The sequence below is a fragment of the Chelonia mydas genome, chromosome 18 (genome assembly GCF_015237465.2).
Source record: "Chelonia mydas isolate rCheMyd1 chromosome 18, rCheMyd1.pri.v2, whole genome shotgun sequence".
Taxonomy (NCBI): Eukaryota; Metazoa; Chordata; order Testudines; family Cheloniidae; genus Chelonia; species Chelonia mydas.
In genome coordinates this window covers 2,892,854-2,912,934 of record NC_051258.2, presented here as the reverse complement: position 1 = coordinate 2,912,934, position 20,081 = coordinate 2,892,854, and the positions used below count along the sequence as shown (strand labels likewise).

Below are 20,081 nucleotides of genomic sequence, written 5' to 3'. Positions count from 1 at the left end.
CCACACCACTCATGATTTTAGATACCTCTATCATATCCCCACTTAGTCTCCTCTTTTCCAAGATGAAAAGTCCTAGCCTCTTTAATATCTCCTCATATGGGACCCGTTCCAAACCCCTAAGCATTTTAGTTGCCCTTTTCTGAACCTTTTCTAATGCCAGTATATCTTTTCTGAGATGAGGGGACCACATCTGTATGCACTATTCAAGATGTGGGCGTACCATGGATTTATATAAGGGCAATAAGATATTCTCTGTCTTATTCTCTATCCCCTTTTTAATGATTCCTAACATCCCGTTTGCTTTTTTGACTGCCGCTGCACACTGCGTGGATGACTTCATAGAACTATTCACGATGACTCCAAGATCTTTCTCCTGATTAGTTGTAGCTAAATTGTTGTACCAATAAAATAAAAACCAGCAGGATCTTATTAAAGGGGAAAAGGCAAAATGCCACATTTATTGTGAATACAGAAAGAATCCTAGTAAGCAGTTAGTTATAGCTATAACATTCCATTCAATTTCATATTTATTCACACATTCATTCATACACACACACAGGTTCTGCAAGGTTGTTATCATAGTTACCAGCCTTAGAGTTGCTCATGCCAAGCCACTGACTAGGTGGCCTGGACATGAGGAGGGAGCAGGGCCTTGTCAGATGTTCATCTGACGCTCCTGGAAGTTGGTTTGCAGAATCAGACCCCAAAGTTCTCACTTTCTAGAGTCCATTTTTATAGGAATTTCTTCCTATGCCAGTCTATGGGAATTGCTTCATCATGCTGTTGCTGAATCAATCAGCAGATGGCACATTCCTGATGGCTCTGTGCTGCCAGATGTTATTTTGTTCTTTGGTTCTCCCATCCTTGAGGCTGTTGGGTGGATTCCAGTCTGCCCTGTGGGGGTCCTCTGGTTATTTCCACTTGACGCCTTCTTCAGCCGATGGATACTGGATTCTTAGGCTGGCACCTCCTTGATCATTCAGTTATTATCCACACCAAGCACCCATCCACATTCATCCTCCATCTCTATTTTAATCACAGTTGTTAACAGAGCGAGATGAATACAACAAAAGGGCGGGGAGTCTCTGGGTGCTGTTTCTGTTGTTACAGAGTATTGCTTTGAGTCTCTCTCTCTGTGAGTAGTTGTTGTTACAAAGAATTGCTTTGAGAACAGACTCTGTCTGAATGTACTAACACAATTAGCAGCTTGCAAGTTTCACACAGAGAGGGAGAGAAACAGTACCAAAACCCAAGAGACCTCTTAATTAGTAATACCCTGGAATTTAAACTATGGGGAATCAAACTCATTTGTGATTTTAATACAGAACTTCTTTAATATGATCCAACAAAATTATGCCCCATCATATTGTATGTATAGTTGGGGTTATTTTTTCCAATATGCATTACTTTACATTTATTCACATTAAATTTCATTTGCCATTTTGTTGCCCAATCTCTTAGTTTTGAGATATCTTTTTGAAGTTCTTCACAGTCTGCTTTGGTCTTAACCATCTTGAGCAGTTTAGTATCATCTGCAGACTTTGCCACCTCACAGTTTACCGCTTTCTCCAGATCATTTATGAATAGGTTGAATAGGATTGGTCCTAAGACTGACCCTTGGGGAACACAACTAGTTACCCCTCTCCATTCTGAAAATTTACCATTTATTCCTACCCTTTGTTCCCTGTCTTTTAACCAGTTCTCAATCCATAAAAGGACCTTCCCTCTTATCCCATGACAACTTAATTTACATAAGAGCTTTTGGTGAGGGACCTTGCCAAAGGCTTTCTGAAAATCTAAGGACACTATGTCCACTGGATCCCCCTTGTCCACATGTTTGTTGATCTCCTCAAAGAATTCTAATAGATTAGTAAGACACGATCTCCCTTTACAGAAACGATGTTGACTTTTGCGCAACAATTTATGTTCTTCTATGTGTCTCACAATTTTATTCTTTACTATTGTTTCAACTAATTTGCCTGGTATTGACATTAGACTTACCGGTCTCTTATTGCCAGGATCACTTCTAGAGCCCTTCTTAAATATTGGCGTTACATTAGCTATCTTCCAGTCATTGGGTACAGCAGCTGATTTAAAGGACAGGTTACAAACCGTAGTTAATAGTTCTGCAATTTCACATTTGAGTTCTTTCAGAACTCTTAGAATCATAGAATCATAGAATATAAGGGTTGGTAGGGACCTCAGGAGGTCATCTAGTCCAACCCCCTGCTCAAAGCAGGACCAATCCCCAACTAAATCATCCCAGCCAGGGCTTTGTCAAGCCTGACCTTAAAAACTTCTAAGGAAGGAGATTCCACCACCTCTTGGGTGAATGCCATCTGGTCCCGGTGACTTGTTACTGTTAAGTTTCTCAATTAATTCCAAAACCTCCTCTAGTGACACTTCAATCTGTGACAATTCCTCAGATTTGACAGCTACAGAAGATGGCTCAGGTTTGGGAATCTCTCTAACGTCCTCAGCCATGAAGACTGAAGCAAAGAATTCATTTAGTTTCACCACAATGACTTTATCGTCTTTAGATGCTCCTTTTGTATCTCAGTTGGCCCCACTGGTTGTTTATCAGGCTTCCTGCTTCTGATGTACTTAAAAACATTTTGTTATTACCTTTTGAGTTTTTGGCTAGCTTCTTCAAACTCCTTTTTGGCTTTTCTTACTACATTTTTACCTTTAATTTGGCAGTGTTTATGCTCCTTTCTATTTACTTCACTAGGATTTTACTTCCACTTTTTAAAAGATGTCTTTTTATCTCTCACTGCTTCTTTTACCTGGTTGTTAAGCCACGGTGGCTCTTTTTTAGTTCTTTTACTGTGTTTTTTAATTTGGGATGTACATTTAAGTTGAGCCTCTATTATGGTGTCTTTGAAAAGTGTCCATGCAGCTTGCAGGGATTTCACTCTAGTCACTGTACCTTTTAATTTCTGTTTAACTAACCTCCTCGTTTTTGTATAGTTCCCCTTTCTGAAATTAAATGCCACAGTGTTGGGCTGTTGAGGTGTTCTTCCCACCACAGGAATGTTAAATGTTATTATATTATTGTCACTATTTCCAAGCGGTCCTGTTATAGTTACCTCTTGGACCAGATCCTGCACTCCACTCTGGACTAGATCGAGAGTTGCCTCTCCCCTTGTGGGTTCCTGTACCAGCTGCTCCAAGAAGCAGTCATTTAAAGTATCGAGAAATTTTGTCTCTGCATTTCGTCCTGAGGTGACATGTACCCAGGCAATATGGGGATAATTGAAATCCCCCACTGTTATTGAGTTTTTTATTTTGATAGCCTCTCTAATCTCCCTTAGCATTTCATTGTCACTATCACTGTCCTGGGCTGGTGGTCGATAATAGATCCCTCCTGTTACATTCTTATTAGAGCATGGAATTACTATCCATAGAGATTCTATGGAACATGTGGATTCATTTAAGATTTTTATTTCATTTGATTCTACAAATGAAATAAAAATTTCATTCAATTTCATTTCCTTCTAATGGCTTCCTTCTTCTGCCCCATGTTATCAATATGCCATGGTGAAGTGTGGGTTTGAAAGTGGGGAAGGAGGTACAAATTAGTCAATAAATCATAGTTATGAACAAGGAATGATAATATCTCACCCGGCCATATATAGCATGGTTAGTCTGCTGCACAGCATTCTTTCTCTATATTCTTCCACAGGTTCCAACTACTTCCAGAGGCAAACCAATAACACGTCTTTTTCCCTAATGAGAGAGGTGTTTCCTAACAATAAATCAAAGGAGGTAATGGGCAGTCCGTGACAAGTCTCTTTATTTCTAATTCCAGCCCAAAGACTCTAGAATTCACTTACTCATTTTTTTTGCTGAAGTGGATTTAAGGTTGCTGCTGCATAACAGGGTCTTCTGCTCCCAATACCTTTCTGGACGTGGGATTTTAAAGCCCCAAACTCAAACATTAGAAAACAGTTAAGCTTTCCCCACATACTCCCAAAAAGAGCATTACTGTTAAAAATCAGGACATGCCCAGTTAAGAATTATAGAATAATAAGGTTAGAAGGAACTGCAAGAGTCATGTAATCTAACCTCCTGCCAATATGCTGGATTTGTTGTGTCTAAACCATCCAAGACAGACGGCTATCCAGCCTCCTTTTGAAAGCCTCCAGTGAAGGAGCTTCCACAATCTTCCAAGGAGTCTGTTCCATTGTCCTGCTGTTCTTACAGTTAGGAAGATTTTTCTGAGATTTAATCAAAACGTGCTCTGCTGGAGTTTGAACCCATTGCCTCTTATCTTGCCTTCTGAGGCAAAAGAGAAAAATTTTTCTACATCTCCTTTTGTGGCAGCCTTTCAAGTTTATGAAGATTGCTATAATATATTCTCTCCCCCCCTCCCCCCATCTCCTCTTTTTCAAACTAAACATACCCAGTTCCTTCAGCCTTTGCTTGTATGTTTTGCATTCCATCCATTTGATCATCTTTGTCACTTGCCTCTGGATCCTTTCCAGTTTCTCTACATCATTTCTATACATTTGGTGACCAAAACTGGACATAGAACTCCAGCTGAGGCCTAACCAGCGCTGAGTAGAGCGGTACTATCACCTCCCATTACTTGCATGCTATGCCTCTGTTAATGCAACCTACAATTGCATTTGCTTTTTTTGCAATAGCATTGCATTGCTGACTTATGTTGTGGTTGTGATGCACCACAACTCACAGATCTTTCTCACCAGTGGTGCTGCTGAGCTAGTTTTCTCCCATTCTGTATGTGTCCATTTGGTTTTTCTTCCCTAAGTGTAGCACCTTACATTTGTCTTTGTTGAATTTCATTTTATAGTCTATTGCTCAGTTCTCCAATTTGTCAAGATCTCTCTGAATTTTAGCTCTATCCTCCAAAGTATTGGCAACCCCCTCTCGCTTTTCACACTTGATCAGTGTGCTCTGTATACCTACATCCAGGTCATTAATAAAAATGTTAAACAACACTGAACCCGGAACAGATCCCTGTGAAACCCCACTTGAGGCTTCCCTCCAATCTGACTTGATTTCATTAATAGTTACTCTTTGTTTTGGTTATTTGACCAATTGTGTATCCACTTAATGGTAGTTCTGTCAAGCTTGCATTTCTTCATACATGACATAACCTTTCTCTGCCCCTGTAGGGATGATAAAAACACATACATAAAACATAAATATACAGCATATGAAAAGATGGGAGTTGCCTTACCAAGTGGGGGGTCAGTGCTAACGAGGCCAATTCAGTTAGGGTGGATGTGGCCCATTTCCAACAGTTAACAAGAAGGGGGTGAATATCAACAGAGGGAAAATTTTTTTTCATGTACTGTATATTTATACCTGCCTACTGTATTTTCCACTCCATGCATCTGATGAAGTGGGTTATAGCCCATGAAAGCTTAGGCCCAAATCAATGTGTTAGTCTCTAAGGTGCCACAAGGACTCCTCGTTGTTTTTGCTGTTACAGACTAACACAACTACCCCTCTGAAACCTGTAGGGATGATCACAGAATCATAGAATATCAGGGATGGAAGGGACCTCAGGAGGTCAAAGCAGGACCAATCCCCAACTAAATCATCCCAGCCAGGGCTTTGTCAAGCCTGATCTTAAAAATATCTAAGGAAGGAGATTCCACCACCTCCCTAGGTAACGCATTCCAGTGTTTCACCACCCTCCTAGTGAAAAAGTTTTTCCTAATATCCAACCTAAACCTCCCGCACTGCAACTTGAGACCATTACTCCTTGTTCTGTCATAGAATCATAGAATCATAGAATATCAGGGTTGGAAGGGACCTCAGGAGGTCATCTAGTCCAACCCCCTGCTCAAAGCAGGACCAATCCCCAATCAAATCATCCCAGCAAGGCTTTGTCAAGCCTGACCTTAAAAACTTCCAAGGAAGGAGATTCTACCACCTCCCTAGGTAACGCATTCCAGTGTTTAACCACCCTCCTAGTGAAAAAGTTTTTCCTAATATCCAACCTAAACCTCCCCCACTGCAACTTGAGACCATTACTCCTTGTCCTGTCCTCTTCTACCACTGAGAATAGTCTAGAACCATCCTCTCTGGAACCACCTCTCAGGTAGTTGAAAGCAGCTCTCAAATCCCCCCTCATTCTTCCTTCCGCAGACTAAACAATCCCAGTTCCCTCAGCCTCTCCTCATAAATCATGTGTTCCAGACCCCTAATCATTTTTGTTGCCCTTCGCTGGACTCTCTCCAATTTATCCACATCCTTCTTGTAGTGTGGGGCCCAAAACTGGACACAGTACTCCAGATGAGGCCTCACGAATGTCGAATAGAGGGGAACGATCACGTCCCTCGATCTGCTCGCTATGCCCCTACTTATACATCCCAAAATGCCATTGGCCTTCTTGGCAACAAGGGCACAGTGCTGACTCATATCCAGCTTCTCGTCCACTGTCACCCCTAGGTCCTTTTCCGCAGAACTGCTGCCTAGCCATTCGGTCCCTAGTCTGTAGCGGTGCATTGGGTTCTTCCGTCCTAAGTGCAGGACCCTGCACTTATCCTTATTGAACCTCATCAGGTTTCTTTTGGCCCAATCCTCCAATTTGTCTAGGTCCCTCTGTATCCTATCCCTGCCCTCCAGCATATCTACCACTCCTCCCAGTTTAGTATCATCCGCAAATTTGCTGAGAGTGCAATCCACACCATCCTCCAGATCATTAATGAAGATATTGAACAAAACCGGCCCCAGGACCGACCCCTGGGGCACTCCACTTGACACCGGCTGCCAACTAGACATGGAGCCATTGATCACTACCCGTTGAGCCCGACAATCTAGCCAACTTTCTACCCACCTTATAGTGCATTCATCCAGCCCATACTTCTTTAACTTGCTGACAAGAATACTGTGGGAGACCGTGTCAAAAGCTTTGCTAAAGTCAAGAAACGATACATCCACTGCTTTCCCTTCATCCACAGAATCAGTAATCTCATCATAGAAGGCGATTAGATTAGTCAGGCATGACCTTCCCTTGGTGAATCCATGCTGACTGTTCCTGATCACTTTCCTCTCGTGTAAGTGCTTCAGGATTGATTCCTTGAGGACCTGCTCCATGATTTTTCCGGGGACTGAGGTGAGGCTGACTGGCCTGTAGTTCCCAGGATCCTCCTTTTTCCCTTTTTTAAAGATTGGCACTACATTAGCCTTTTTCCAGTCATCCGGGACTTCCCCCGATCACCACGAGTTTTCAAAGATAATGGCCAATGGCTCTGCAATCACATCCGCCAATTCCTTTTGCACTCTCGGATGCAACTCGTCCGGCCCCATGGACTTGTGCACGTCCAGCTTTTCTAAATAGTCCCTAACCACCTCTTTCTCCACAGAAGGCTGGCCATCTACTCCCCATGTTGCGATGCCCAGCGCAGCAGTCTGGGAGCTGTCCTTGTTAGTGAAGACAGAGGCAAAAAAAGCATTGAGCACATTAGCTTTTTCCACATCCTCTGTCACTAGGTCACCTCCCTCATTCAGTAAGGGGCCCACACTTTCCTTGGCTTTCTTCTTGTTGCCAACATACCTGAAGAAACCCTTCTTGTTACTCTTGACATCTCTTGCTAGCTGCAGCTCCAGGTGCGATTTGGCCCTCCTGATTTCATTCCTACATGCCCGAGCAATATTTTTATACTCATCCCTGGTCATATGTCCAACCTTCCACTTCTTGTAAGCTTCTTTTTTATGTTTAAGATCCGCTAGGATTTCACCATTAAGCCAAGCTGGTTGCCTGCCATATTTACTATTCTTTCGACTCATCGGGATGGTTTGTCCCTGTAACCTCAACAGGGATTCCTTGAAATACAGCCAGCTCTCCTGGACTCCTTTCCCCTTCATGTTAGTCCCCCAGGGGATCCTACCCATCCGCTCCCTGAGGGAGTCGAAGTCTGCTTTCCTGAAGTCCAGGGTCCGTATCCTGCTGCTTACCTTTCTTCCCTGTGTCAGGATCCTGAACTCAACCAACTCATGGTCACTGCCTCCCAGATTCCCATCCACTTTTGCTTCCCCCACTAATTCTTCTGTCATCAGCTACCACTGAGAACAGTCTAGATCCATCCTCTTTGGAACCCCCTTTCAGGTAGTTGAAAGCAGCTATCAAATCCCCCCTCATTCTTCTCTTTCGCAGACTAAACAATCCCAGTTCCCTCAGCCTCTCCTCATAAGTCATGTGTTCCAGTCCCCTAATCATTTTTGTTGCCCTCCGCTGGACTCTTTCCAATTTTTCCACATCCTTCTTGTAGTGTGGGGCCCAAAACTGGACACAGTACTCCAGATGAGGCCTCACCAATGTCGAATAGAGGGGAACGATTATGTTCCTCGATCTGCTGGCAATGCCCCTACATATACATCCCAAAATGCCATTGGCCTTCTTGGCCACAAGGGCACACTATTGACTCATATCCAGCTTCTCGTCCACTGTAACCCCTCGGTCCTTTTCGGCAGAACTGCTGCCTAGCCATTTGGTCCCTAGTCTGTAGTGGTGCATGGGGTTCTTCCGTCCTAAGTGCAGGACTCTGCACTTGTCCTTGTTGAACCTCATCAGATTTCTTTAGGCCCAATCCTCCAATTTGTCTAGGTCCCTCTGTATCCTATCCCTACCCTCCAGCGTATCTACCTCGCCTCCCAGTTTAGTGTTATCTGCAAACTTGCTGAGGGTGCAATCCACACCATCCTCCAGATCATTTATGAAGATATTGAACAAAACTGGCCCCAGGACCGACCCTTGGTGCACTCCACTTGATACCGGCTGCCAACTAGACATGGAGCCATTGATCACTACCCGTTGAGCCCGACAATCTAGCCAACTTTCTATCCACCTTATAGTCCACGATGATAGGCACTAGGAACATCACAGTACCATATCTTTTCCTAACAAAAAATGACATTCTCTCTGCATCCACGAGAACTCCAGATCGGGACTCCTATTCATGCAGTGCAACAGAACCATCAGCGTGATCGCTATAGTAATACTATTATGGGAATAATCACTGCTGATTGACAGAGATCACACTAGAGCTGTTGAGCTGCTTTTCCTTGTTCCCAATTGTATAATCACTATTAAGGATGCTAACAATGCAGTGAGGGGATTGCTTGCAGGTTTGGTGGTGAATATTTTCTGCTCACTTTACCGGGTGTTCATATGGAAAGCAGAGTAGAAACTGTGCCATGGGAATCAGCACCTTAGCTGTGTTTTTCCTACATTTCTTAAGTTGGGGTGTGTGTGTGGGGGGGTGTTCTCTCACACTAATTTTTTTCTTTGGTGATATGCGGGGAGACTTTAACTTAGCAGTTCCCAGTTTTCCAACATTTGAGATTGGGGTTTTGAAGTTCCACGTTACAAAAGTGTACACAGATCATGAGGCCCTGTTGCAAGGCAGCAGCTTTAACTCCACCTTAACAAAGGTTTTGTAAGTGATTTCTATGGAGGGTTCTAACATCTTATGTTAAGTTGATTTGGCAGAAGAGCACTGCCTTCCTATTTTGGAATCCTGCTGGGAAACTAGATCCTGCCACTGCTACAGACTATTTGTTATGAAAAAGAAAAGGAGTACTTGTGGCACCTTAGAGACTAACAAATTTATTAGAGCATAAGCTTTCATGAGCTACAGCTCACTTCATTCGATGCATTCAGTGGAAAATACAGTGGGGAGATTTATATACATAGAGAACATGAAACAATGGGTGTTACCATAAACACTGTAACCAGAGAGATCACTTAAGGTGAAGTATTACCAGCAGGAGAGTGGAGGGTGGAAAAAACGTTTTGTAGTGATAATCAAGGTGGGCCATTTCCAGCAGTTGACAAGAACGTCTGAGGAACAGTGGGGGGAGGGAGGGGGATAAACATGAGGAAATAGTTTTACTTTGTGTAATGAACCATCCACTCCAAGTCTCTATTCAAGCCTAAGTTAATTGTATCCATAGAATCATAGAATATCAGGGTTGGAAGGGACCTCAGGAGGTCATCTAGTCCAACCCACTGCTCAAAGCAGGACTGATCCCCGACTAAATCATCCCAGCCAGGGCTTTGTCAAGCCTTACCTTAAAAACTTCTAGGGAAGGAGATTCCACCACCTCCCTAGGTAACGCATTCCAGTGTTTCACCACCCTCCTAGTGAAAAAGTTTTTCCTAATATCCAACCTAAATCTCCCCCACTGCAACTTGAGACCATTACTCCTTGTTCTGTCATCTGCTACCACTGAGAACAGTCTAGAGCCATCCTCTTTGGAACCCCCTTTCAGGTAGTTGAAAGCAGCTATCAAATCCCCCCTCATTCTTCCTTCCGCAGACTAAACAATCCCAGTTCCCTCAGTCTCTCCTCATAAATCATGTGTTCCAGTCCCCTAATCATTTTTGTTGCCCTCCGCTGGACTCTTTCCAATTTTTCCACATCCTTCTTGTAGTGTGGGGCCCAAAACTGGACACAGTACTCCAGATGAGGCCTCATCAATGTCGAATAGAGGGGAACGATCACGTCCCTTGATCTGCTGGCAATGCCCCTCCTTATACATCCCAAAATGCCATTGGCCTTCTTGGCCACAAGGGCACACTGTTGACTCATATCCAGCTTCTCGTCCACTGTAACCCCTCGGTCCTCTTCGGCAGAACTGCTGCCTAGCCATTCGGTCCCTAGTCTGTAGTGGTGCATTGGATTCTTCCGTCCTAAGTGCAGGACTCTGCACTTGTCCTTGTTGAACCTCATCAGATTTCTTTAGGCCCAATCCTCCAATTTGTCTAGGTGCCTCTGTATCCTATCCCTACCCTCCAGCGTATCTACCACTCCTCCCAGTTTAGTGTCATCTGCAAACTTGCTGAGGGTGCAATCCACACCATCCTCCAGATCATTTATGAAGATATTGAACAAAACCGGCCCCAGAACTGACCCTTGGGGCACTCCACTTGATACCGGCTGCCAATTAGACATGGAGCCATTGATCACTACCCGTTGAGCCCGACAAGCTAGCCAGCTTTCTATCCACCTTATACTCCATTCATCCAGCCCATACTTCTTTAACTTGCTGGCAAGAATACTGTGGGAGACCATGTCAAAAGCTTTGCTAAAGTCGAGGAACAACACGTCCACTGCTTTCCCTTCATCCACAGAGCCAGTTATCTCGTCATAGAAGGCAATTAGATTAGTCAGGCATGACTTGCCCTTGGTGAATCCATGCTGACGGTTCCTGATCACTTTCCTCTCCTCTAAGTGCTTCAGAATTGATTCCTTGAGGACCTGCTCCATGATTTTTCCAGGGACTGAGGTGCAGCTGACTGGCCTGTAGTTCCCAGGGTCCTCCTCCTTCCCTTTTTTAAAGATTGGCACTACATTAGCCTTTTTCCAGTCATCTGGGACCTCCCCCGATCGCCATGAGTTTTCAAAGATAATGGCCAATGGCTCTGCAATCACATCCGCCAACTCCTTTAGCACTCTCAGATGCAACGCATCTGGCCCCATGGACTTGTGCAAGTCCAGCTTTTCTAAATAGTCCTGAACCACTTCTTTCTCCACAGAGGGCTGGTCACCTCCTCCCCATGCTGTGCTGTCCAGTGCAGCAGTCTCGGAGCTGACCTTGTTCGTGAAGACAGAGGCAAAAAAAGCATTGAGTACATTAGCTTTTTCCACATCCTCTGTCACGAGGTTGCCTCCCTCATTCAGTAAGGGTCCCACACTTTCCTTGACTTTCTTCTTGTTGCTAACATATCTGAAGAAACCCTTCTTGTTACTCTTAACATCTCTTGGTAGCTGCAACTCCCGGTGTGATTTGGCCTTCCTGATTTCACTCCTGCATGCCCGAGCAATATTTTTATACTCATCCCTGGTCATTTGTCCAATCTTCCACTTCTTGTAAGCGTCTTTTTTGTGTTTAAGAGCAGCAAGGATTTCACTGTTAAGCCAAGCTGGTCGCCTGCCATATTTACTGTTCTTTCTACACTTCGGGATGGTTTGTCCCTGTAACCTTAATAAGGATTCTTTAAAATACAGCCAGCTCTCCTGGACTCCTTTCCCCCTCATGTTATTCTCCCAGGGGATCTTCCCCATCAGTTCCCTGCGGGAGTCAAAGTCTGCTTTTCTGAAGTCCAGGGTCTGTATTCTGCTGCTCTCCTTTCTTCCTTGTGTTAGGATCCTGAACTCGACCATTTCATGGTCACTGTCTCCCTGGTTCCCATCCACTTTTGCTTCCCCTACTAATTCTTCCCGGTTTGGGAACAGCAGGTCAAGAAGAGCTCTGCCCCTAGTTGGTTCCTCCAGCACTTGCACCAGGAAATTGTCCCCTACATTTTCCAAAAACTTCCTGGATTGCCTGTGCACTGCTGTATTTCTCTCCCAGCAGATATCAGGGTGATTGAAGTCTCCCATGAGAACCAGGGCCTGCGATCTAGTAACTTCTGTGAGTTGCCGGAAGAAAGCCTCGTCCACCTCATCCCGCTGGTCCGGTGGTCTATAGTTGACTCCCACCACGACATCACCCTTGTTGCTCACACTTCTAAACTTAATCCAGAGACTCTCAGGTTTTTCTGCAGTTTCATACTTGAGCTCTGAGCAGTCATACTGCTCTCTTACATACAGTGCAAGTCCCCCACCTTTTCTGCCTTTCCTGTCCTTCCTGAACATCTTATATCCATCCATGACAGTACTCCAGTCATGTGAGTTATCCCACCAAGTCTCTGTTATTCAAATCACATCATAATTCCTTGACTGTGCCAGGACTTCCAGTTCTCCCTGGTTGTTTCCCAGGCTTCGTGTATTTGTATATAGGCACTTGAGGTAACCTGCTGATCGCCCCTCTTTCTCAGTATGAGGCAGGAGCCCTCCCCTCTCACGCGCTCCTGCTCATGCCTCCTCCTGGTATCCCACTTCCCCACTTACTTCAGGGCTTTGGTCTCCTTCCCCCGGTGAACCTAGTTTAAAGCCCTCCTCACTAGGTTAGCCAGCCTGCTTGCGAAGATGCTCTTCCCTCTCTTCATTAGGTCGAGCCCGTCTCTGCCTAGCACTCCTTCTTGGAACACCATCCCATGGCCAAAGAATCCAAAGCCTTCTCTCCGACACCACCTGCATAGCCATTCGTTGACTTCCACGATTCGACGGTCTCTACCCAGGCCTTTTCCTTCCACAGGGAGGATGGACGAGAACACCACTTGCACCTCAAACTCCTTTATCCTTCTTCCCAGAGCCACGTAGTCAGCAGTGATCCGTTCAAGGTCATTCTTGGCAGTATCATTGGTGCCCGTGTGGAGAAGCAGGACGGGGTAGCGATCCGAGGGCTTGGTGAGTCTTGGCAGTCTCTCCGTCGCATCGCGAATCTTATCTCCTGGCAACCAGCAGACTTCTCGGTTTTCCCGGTCGGGGCGGCAGATAGATGACTCAGTCCCCCTGAGGAGAGAGTCCCCGACCACCACCACCCGCCTCCTTCTCCTGGGAGCGGTGGTCGTGGAACCCCCAACCCTAGGACAGTGCATCCCATACCTTCCAATCGGCGGAGTCTCCTTCTGCTCCCTTCCCTCAGACGTATCATCTGGTCCACTCTCCGCATTAGTAACTGTGGAGAGAACGTGAAAACAGTTACTTACCTGTATCTGCCCTGTTGGTACATGGACGTTCCCTTTTTTTCTTCTGGAGGTCACATGATGCCAAATTTCTTCACCATCCTTCTGTCCCTGATGTGCAGCCTGCTCTGAATCTTCAGAACCTTTAGCCCGTAGAAGCCTATCCTGACATCCGTCCAGGAAATCTTCAGTTTCTCTTATGCAACACAGGGTCGATACCTGTTGCTCCAGACCTTGAACCTTCTCTTCCAGTATGGAGACCAGCTTGCACTTTGTACAGACAAAGTCGCATCTTGCAAATTAATTCCAATTCAGCAGTCTTTCGTTAGAGTCTGTTTTTGAAGTTTTTTTGTTGAAGTATTGCCACTTTTAGGTCTGTAATTGAGTGACCAGAGAGATTGAAGTGTTCTCCAACTGGTTTTTGAATGTTATAATTCTTGATGTCTGATTTGTGTCCATTTATTCTTTTACGTAGAGACTGTCCAGTTTGACCAATGTACATGGCAGAGGGGTATTGCTGGCACATGATGGCATATATCACATTGGTAGATGTGCAGGTGAATGAGCCTCTGATAGTGTGGCTGGTGTGATTAGGCTCTGTGATGGTGTCCCCTGAATAGATATGTGGACACAGTTGGCAACGGGCTTTGTTGCAAGAATAGGTTCCTGGGTTAGTGGTTCTGTTGTGTGGTATGTGGTTGCTGATGAGTATTTGCTTCAGGTTGGGGGGCTGTCTGTAAGCAAGGACTGGCCTGTCTCCCAAGATCTGTGAGAGTGATGGGTCGTCCTTCAGGATAGGTTATAGATCCTTGATGATGCGTTGGAGAGGTTTTAGTTGGGGGCTGAAGGTGATGGCTAGTGGCGTTCTGTTATTTTCTTTGTTGGACCTGTCCTGTAGTAGGTGACTTCTGGGTACTCTTCTGGCTCTGTCAGTCTGTTTCTTCACTTCAACAGGTGGGTATTGTAATTGTAAGAATGCTTGATAGAGATCTTGTAGGTGTTTGTCTGAGGGGTTGGAGCAAATGCTGTTGTATGATAGAGCTTGGCTGTAGACAATGGAACGTGTAGTGTGGTCTGGGTGAAAGCTGGAGGCATGTAGGTAGGAATAGCGGTCAGTAGGTTTCCGGTATAGGGTGGTGTTTATGTGACCATCACTTATTAGCACCATAGTGTCCAGGAAGTGGATCTCTTGCGTGGACTGGTCCAGGCTGAGGTTGATGGTGTGATGGAAATTGTTGAAATCATGGTGGAATTCCTCAAGGGCTTCTTTTCCATGGGTCCAGATGATGAAGATGTCATCAGTGTAGCGCAAGTAGAGTAGGGGCTTTAGGGGACGAGAGCTGAGGAAGCGTTGTTCTAGGTCAGCGATAAAAATGTTGGCATACTGTGGGGTCATGCGGGGACCCATAGCAGTGCCGCTGATTTGAAAGTATGCAGTGTCCCCAAATGTGAAATAGTTATGAGCGAGGACAAAGTCACAAAGTTCAGCCACCAAGTTTGCCGTGACATTATCGGGGATACTGTTGCTGACGGCTTGTAGTCCATCTTTGTGTGGAATGTTGGTGTAGAGGGCTTCTCCATCCATAGTGGCCAGGATGGTGTTTTCTGGAAGATCACCGATGGACTGTAGTTTCCTCAGGAAGTCAGTGGTGTCTCGAAGATAGCTGGGAGTGCTGGTAGCATAGGGCCTGAGGAGGGAGTCTGCATAGCCAGACAATCCTGCTGTCAGGGTGCCAATGCCTGAGAGGATGGGGCATCCAGGATTTCCAGGTTTATGGCTCTTGGGTATCAGATAGAATACCCCAGGTCGGGGTTCCAGGGGTGTATCTGTGCGGATTTGTTCTTGTGCTTTTTCAGGGAGTTTCTTGAGCAAGTGCTGTAGTTTCTTTTGGTAACCCTCAGTGGGATCAGAGGGTAATGGCTTGTAGAAAGTGGTGTTGGAGAGCTGCCGAGCAGCCTCTTGTTCATATTCCGACCTATTCATGATGATGACAGCACCTCCTTTGTCAGCCTTTTTGATTATGATGTCAGAGTTGTTTCTGAGGCTGTGGATGGCATTGTGTTCTGCACGGCTGTGGTTATGGGGCAAGTGATGCTGCTTTTCCACAATTTCAGCCCGTGCACGTCGGCGGAAGCCCTCTATGTAGAAGTCCAGTCTGTTGTTTCGACCTTCAGGAGGAGTCCACCTAGAATCCTTCTTTTTGTAGTGTTGGTAGGAAGGTCTCTGTGGGTTAGTATGTTGTTCAGAGGTGTGTTGGAAATATTCCTTGAGTCGGAGGCGTCGAAAATAGGATTCTAGGTCACCACAGAACTGTATCATGTTCGTGGGGGTGGAGGGGCAGAAGGAGAGGCCCCGAGATAGGACAGATTCTTCTGCTGGGCTAAGAGTATAATTGGATAGATTAACAATATTGGTGGGTGGGTTAAGGGAACCACTGTTGTGGCCCCTTGTGGCAGGTAGTAGTTTAGATAGTTTAGCGTCCTTTTTCTTTTGTAGAGAAGCAAAGTGTGTGTTGTAAATGGCTTGTTTAGTTTTTGTAAAGTCCAGCCATGAGGAAGTTAGTGTGGAAGGTTGGTTTTTTATGAGAGTATCCAGGTTTGAGAGCTCACTCTTAATCTTTCCCTGTTTGCTGTAGAGGATGTTGATCAGGTGGTTCCGCAGTTTCTTTGAGAGCGTGTGGCATTGTTTCATGTTCTCTATGTATATAGATCTTCCCACTGTATTTTCCACTGAATGCATCTGATGAAGTGAGCTATAGCTCACAAAAGCTTATGCTCTAATAAATTTGTTAGTCTCTCAGGTGCCACAAGTACTCCTTTTCTTTTTGCGAATACAGACTAACACGGCTGCTACTCTGAAACCTATTTGTTATGAGTAAGTATTCATTGCTGGTGGAAAATTCAGTAGAAACTACAGCAGGAATTGACAGAATATACAACTAGAAATGCAATAAAGATAAACAGAGCTTTAAAAAAAGTATTTTCCTCTTATTTTACCAGTGATGTAGATCATCAAAAAGCTGACTGGGTTAGCATCCATGAGAAAATATGCCAATTGTTGATTCCAATACGTACATGTTTTCCATTTTTCAATTCTGAAAAAGAAAGAAAACATGGCATGGAACAGCTTCTTCACAGGAAGGTATGTAAAAGAAAAAGAGACTATTACTTGAGAGAGCTGTGAAAATAATTAGAATTTTCCTCCTATCTGTATATGTGTTTAAGGTATGGAAAACATCTGACTGACATTTAATTAGGTGGGGTTTTTTTTGTTTTTTTGTTTTTTTCATTTTTAGTTGTTCTAACTGAGGCATTTGGGTGCTTTAACAAAATTTAGTAACAAAAATTACAACATTGATTAAATAGAACAACGCATCCTAATCATGTCATACTACTAGAGTGACCAATTAGATAAAAAAAAAAAAGCCTTCCACCTGCCTTTCCCTCAAATCCATAAAATATTAAGATGATAGAATGACTCAAAAATAAGATATTATTCTGAACATTGCTAATGCACCAATCACTAATATCTAGGTGGATAGCCGATTACCATAACCCTTGCTAATATGCAGAGAGGGTTGTTCTAAACAGTGTGGGCTCTCAATAGAAAAACCACTGCCTTTTCAAAATTATGGCTGATATTTTCAAAGCCTATTAAAAGACCTGAGTGCCTAACTCCTATTGATTTTTAATGGGACTTGGGAACCTGAAAATCCCCATCTGTATCTCAGAATGGTCAACAATTCCAGTTCTCCTGATCTGTGTTACCATAGGGAGACACAGAACAGTCAGGTACTCTGTCAGGTATTGTGAACTAGACCTACATGATGTAGCTTTTCTGTGATTAAAGTAATAACTTGAAGTGCACTTACTGACATGGTATACCGAAGGTAGCCTCATCTGTGGAACATGTGCTATCATGTTCACCTGTAGCTGTTATCTGCCTGTGGTTTTGAAAGGTAATGCCAAATTGCATTACAATAGTACATCCTAGAAATCCTGATGGCAGGGGTCACTATTACAAAGTCAGTGACTTTATATATTTTTTAAAAGAGGTTTTCAACTTATGAATATTTTGGAGATGGAAAAAGGCACTCCTGAACATTGTCAAAATGTGAGTTTTAAAGTTGAGCTTGTGATTAAAAACTAATCCCTAAGTTGTGCATTGTATGTATACCCTTTGGGCAGACTCCATCAAAGCACTGAAATGTCATGGAAAAGCAAGACAAGGTGAGTGAAGTAATATCAAGATTCTCTGCACATTTCCTCAGCTCATCCAGCAATCCACAATTATATGTGGAATGAATTGAACCAGAGTTTTTATAAAATCTACAGTACAGCCAAGATATAATTCATATTATTGGGTGCAATGATCATATGAATTTGCATACTCATCATAACTTAGTCCTAGCCTTTTTTCTAAAGTGACTTCACATACGCATTATGCAACAACTTTGAAAGTATTTCTTATTTATTGCTTTTATAGCAATCAAAATTGTGCTGGGTGCTTTATAAAAAGCACAGACAGACACATTCTCTGACCCCTTACTTTTCTGACAGGCCTACAGTGAGGTTCAACTACTTCCTAGGAAGAGGAGGCAGACCAGATATTTGACTCTGAGCCAGGGTTTGGATTGCATGGGGTTTAAAAGCTTTTAAATTATATTTCTCTAATTTTCCTCATGGGCTTTGAGGCTTTTGTCAAAACTAAAACACAAATATTTTCTCAGGAGTGGTATAGTTTCCTACCCTCTTTCCTCAGAAATGACAGTCAGGCAGTGAGGAGAAGCAGAAGGCCAAGTAAATATTCCCCTTGCTCTTGACTTCCCCCCTAGGGAAAAAGTTGAAACTCCTTGATGGCACATAGGCGAGGTCTGCACTTGCCTGATTTAGCAGTGCAGGAAAGCTCCACTGCCTGCCAGCGGATGCTTAGACAAGGTCTATACGAAGTCAGTTGAGCAGTCTGCAAGGAAGGCTCCATCACTGAAATAAATCTCAGAAGAACAGCCTGAATCCAGGGATAATTTGTGTGGGTTTTTTTTAAATGCCTGACCTTCCTGAGCACAGGTTTCCCTAGTCCCACTTCTAGATTACAACTAACATTACAATCACTTTTTGACATGAGTGGCTAGTCAAAAGTTTGGAGCCCTGGAGATGTTCCATTTGGAAGTAGAAATTGATGGAGTCTCGTATTTTCTTTCATGCAGTCTTATTTATTTACAAGGAATGTAAAGCAGAAGGAACAAAGAACAAAAGAAGTAGTTTCTTAACTTACAGCCCCCAAACCTCTTTAACCAACACCAGATCCAAAAATGTGCTCTTTAGCTTTTCCAAGGGTCACCGTGTGTTTACAGTCTCATGCTTGGCTTTTTTGCCCCTCCCTTTTTCTTTCATAGAATCATAGAAGATTAGGGTTGGAAGAGACCTCAGAAGGTCATCTAGTCCAATCCCCTGCTCAAAGCAGGACCAACCCCAACTAAATCATCCCAGCCAAGGCTTTGTCAAGCCGGGCCTTAAAAACTTCTAAGGATGGAGATTCCACCACCTCCCAAGGTAACCCATTCTAGTGCTTCACCACCCTGCTAGTGAAATAGTGTTTCCTAATATTCAACCTAAACCTCCCCCACTGCAACTTGAGACCATTACTCCTTGTTCTGTCATCTGCTACCACTGAGAACAGCTGAACTCCATCCTCTTTGGAATCCCCTGTTCAGGTAGTTGAAGGCTGCTATCAAATCCCCCCTCACTCTTCTCTTCTGCAGACTAAATAACCCCAGTTCCATCAGCCTCTCCTTGTAAGTCATGTGCCCCAGCCCCCTAATCATTTTTGTTGCCCTCCGCTGGACTCTCTCCAATTTGTCCACATCCCTTCTGTAGTGGGGGGGACCAAAACGACGCAATACTCCAGATGTGGCCTCACCAGTGCCAAATAGAGGGGAATAATCACTTCCCTCGATCTGCTGGCAATGCTCCTACTAATACAGCCCAATATGCCATTGGCCTTCTGGCAACAAGGGCACACTGCTGAGTCATATCCAGCTTCTCGTCCACTGTAATCCCCAGGTCCTTTTCTGCAGAACTGCTGCTTAGCCAGTCGGTCTCCAGCCTGTAGCGGTGCATGGGATTCTGCCTTCCTACGAGCAGAACTGTGCACTTGTCGTTGTTGAACCTCCTCAGATTTCTTTTGGTCCAATCCTCCAATTTGTCTAAATCACTCTTGACCCTATCCCTACCCTCCATTGTATATACCTCTCCCCCCACCTTAGTGTAATCTGCGAACTTGCTGAGGGTGCAATTAATCCCATCATCCAGATCATTAATAAAGATGTTGAACAAAACCAGCCCCAGGACCAACCTCTGGGGCACTCCGCTGCCAACTAGACTTAGAGCCGTTGATCACTACCCGTTGAGCCCAACAATCTAGCCAGCTTTCTATCCACCTTATAGTCCATTCATCCAATCCATACTTTTTTAACTTGCTGTCAAGAATACTGTGGGAGACCGTATCAGAAGCTTTGCTAAAGTAAAG

The 20,081-nt window shown here is 44.3% G+C and overlaps 1 protein-coding gene across 2 annotated transcripts in view; it reads left to right on the top strand.

Moving 5' to 3' along the window:
- The window catches only part of ZMYND12 (zinc finger MYND-type containing 12), a 63,802-nt gene that overhangs the window by 5,223 nt on the left and 38,498 nt on the right, over positions 1–20,081 (top strand). For both annotated transcript variants that reach the window (XM_037881228.2, XM_043531774.1), the window contains one exon: positions 16,553–16,694. In XM_037881228.2, coding sequence (XP_037737156.1) covers positions 16,553–16,694 — 142 coding nt within the window. The remainder of the gene's footprint in view (positions 1–16,552; positions 16,695–20,081) is intronic.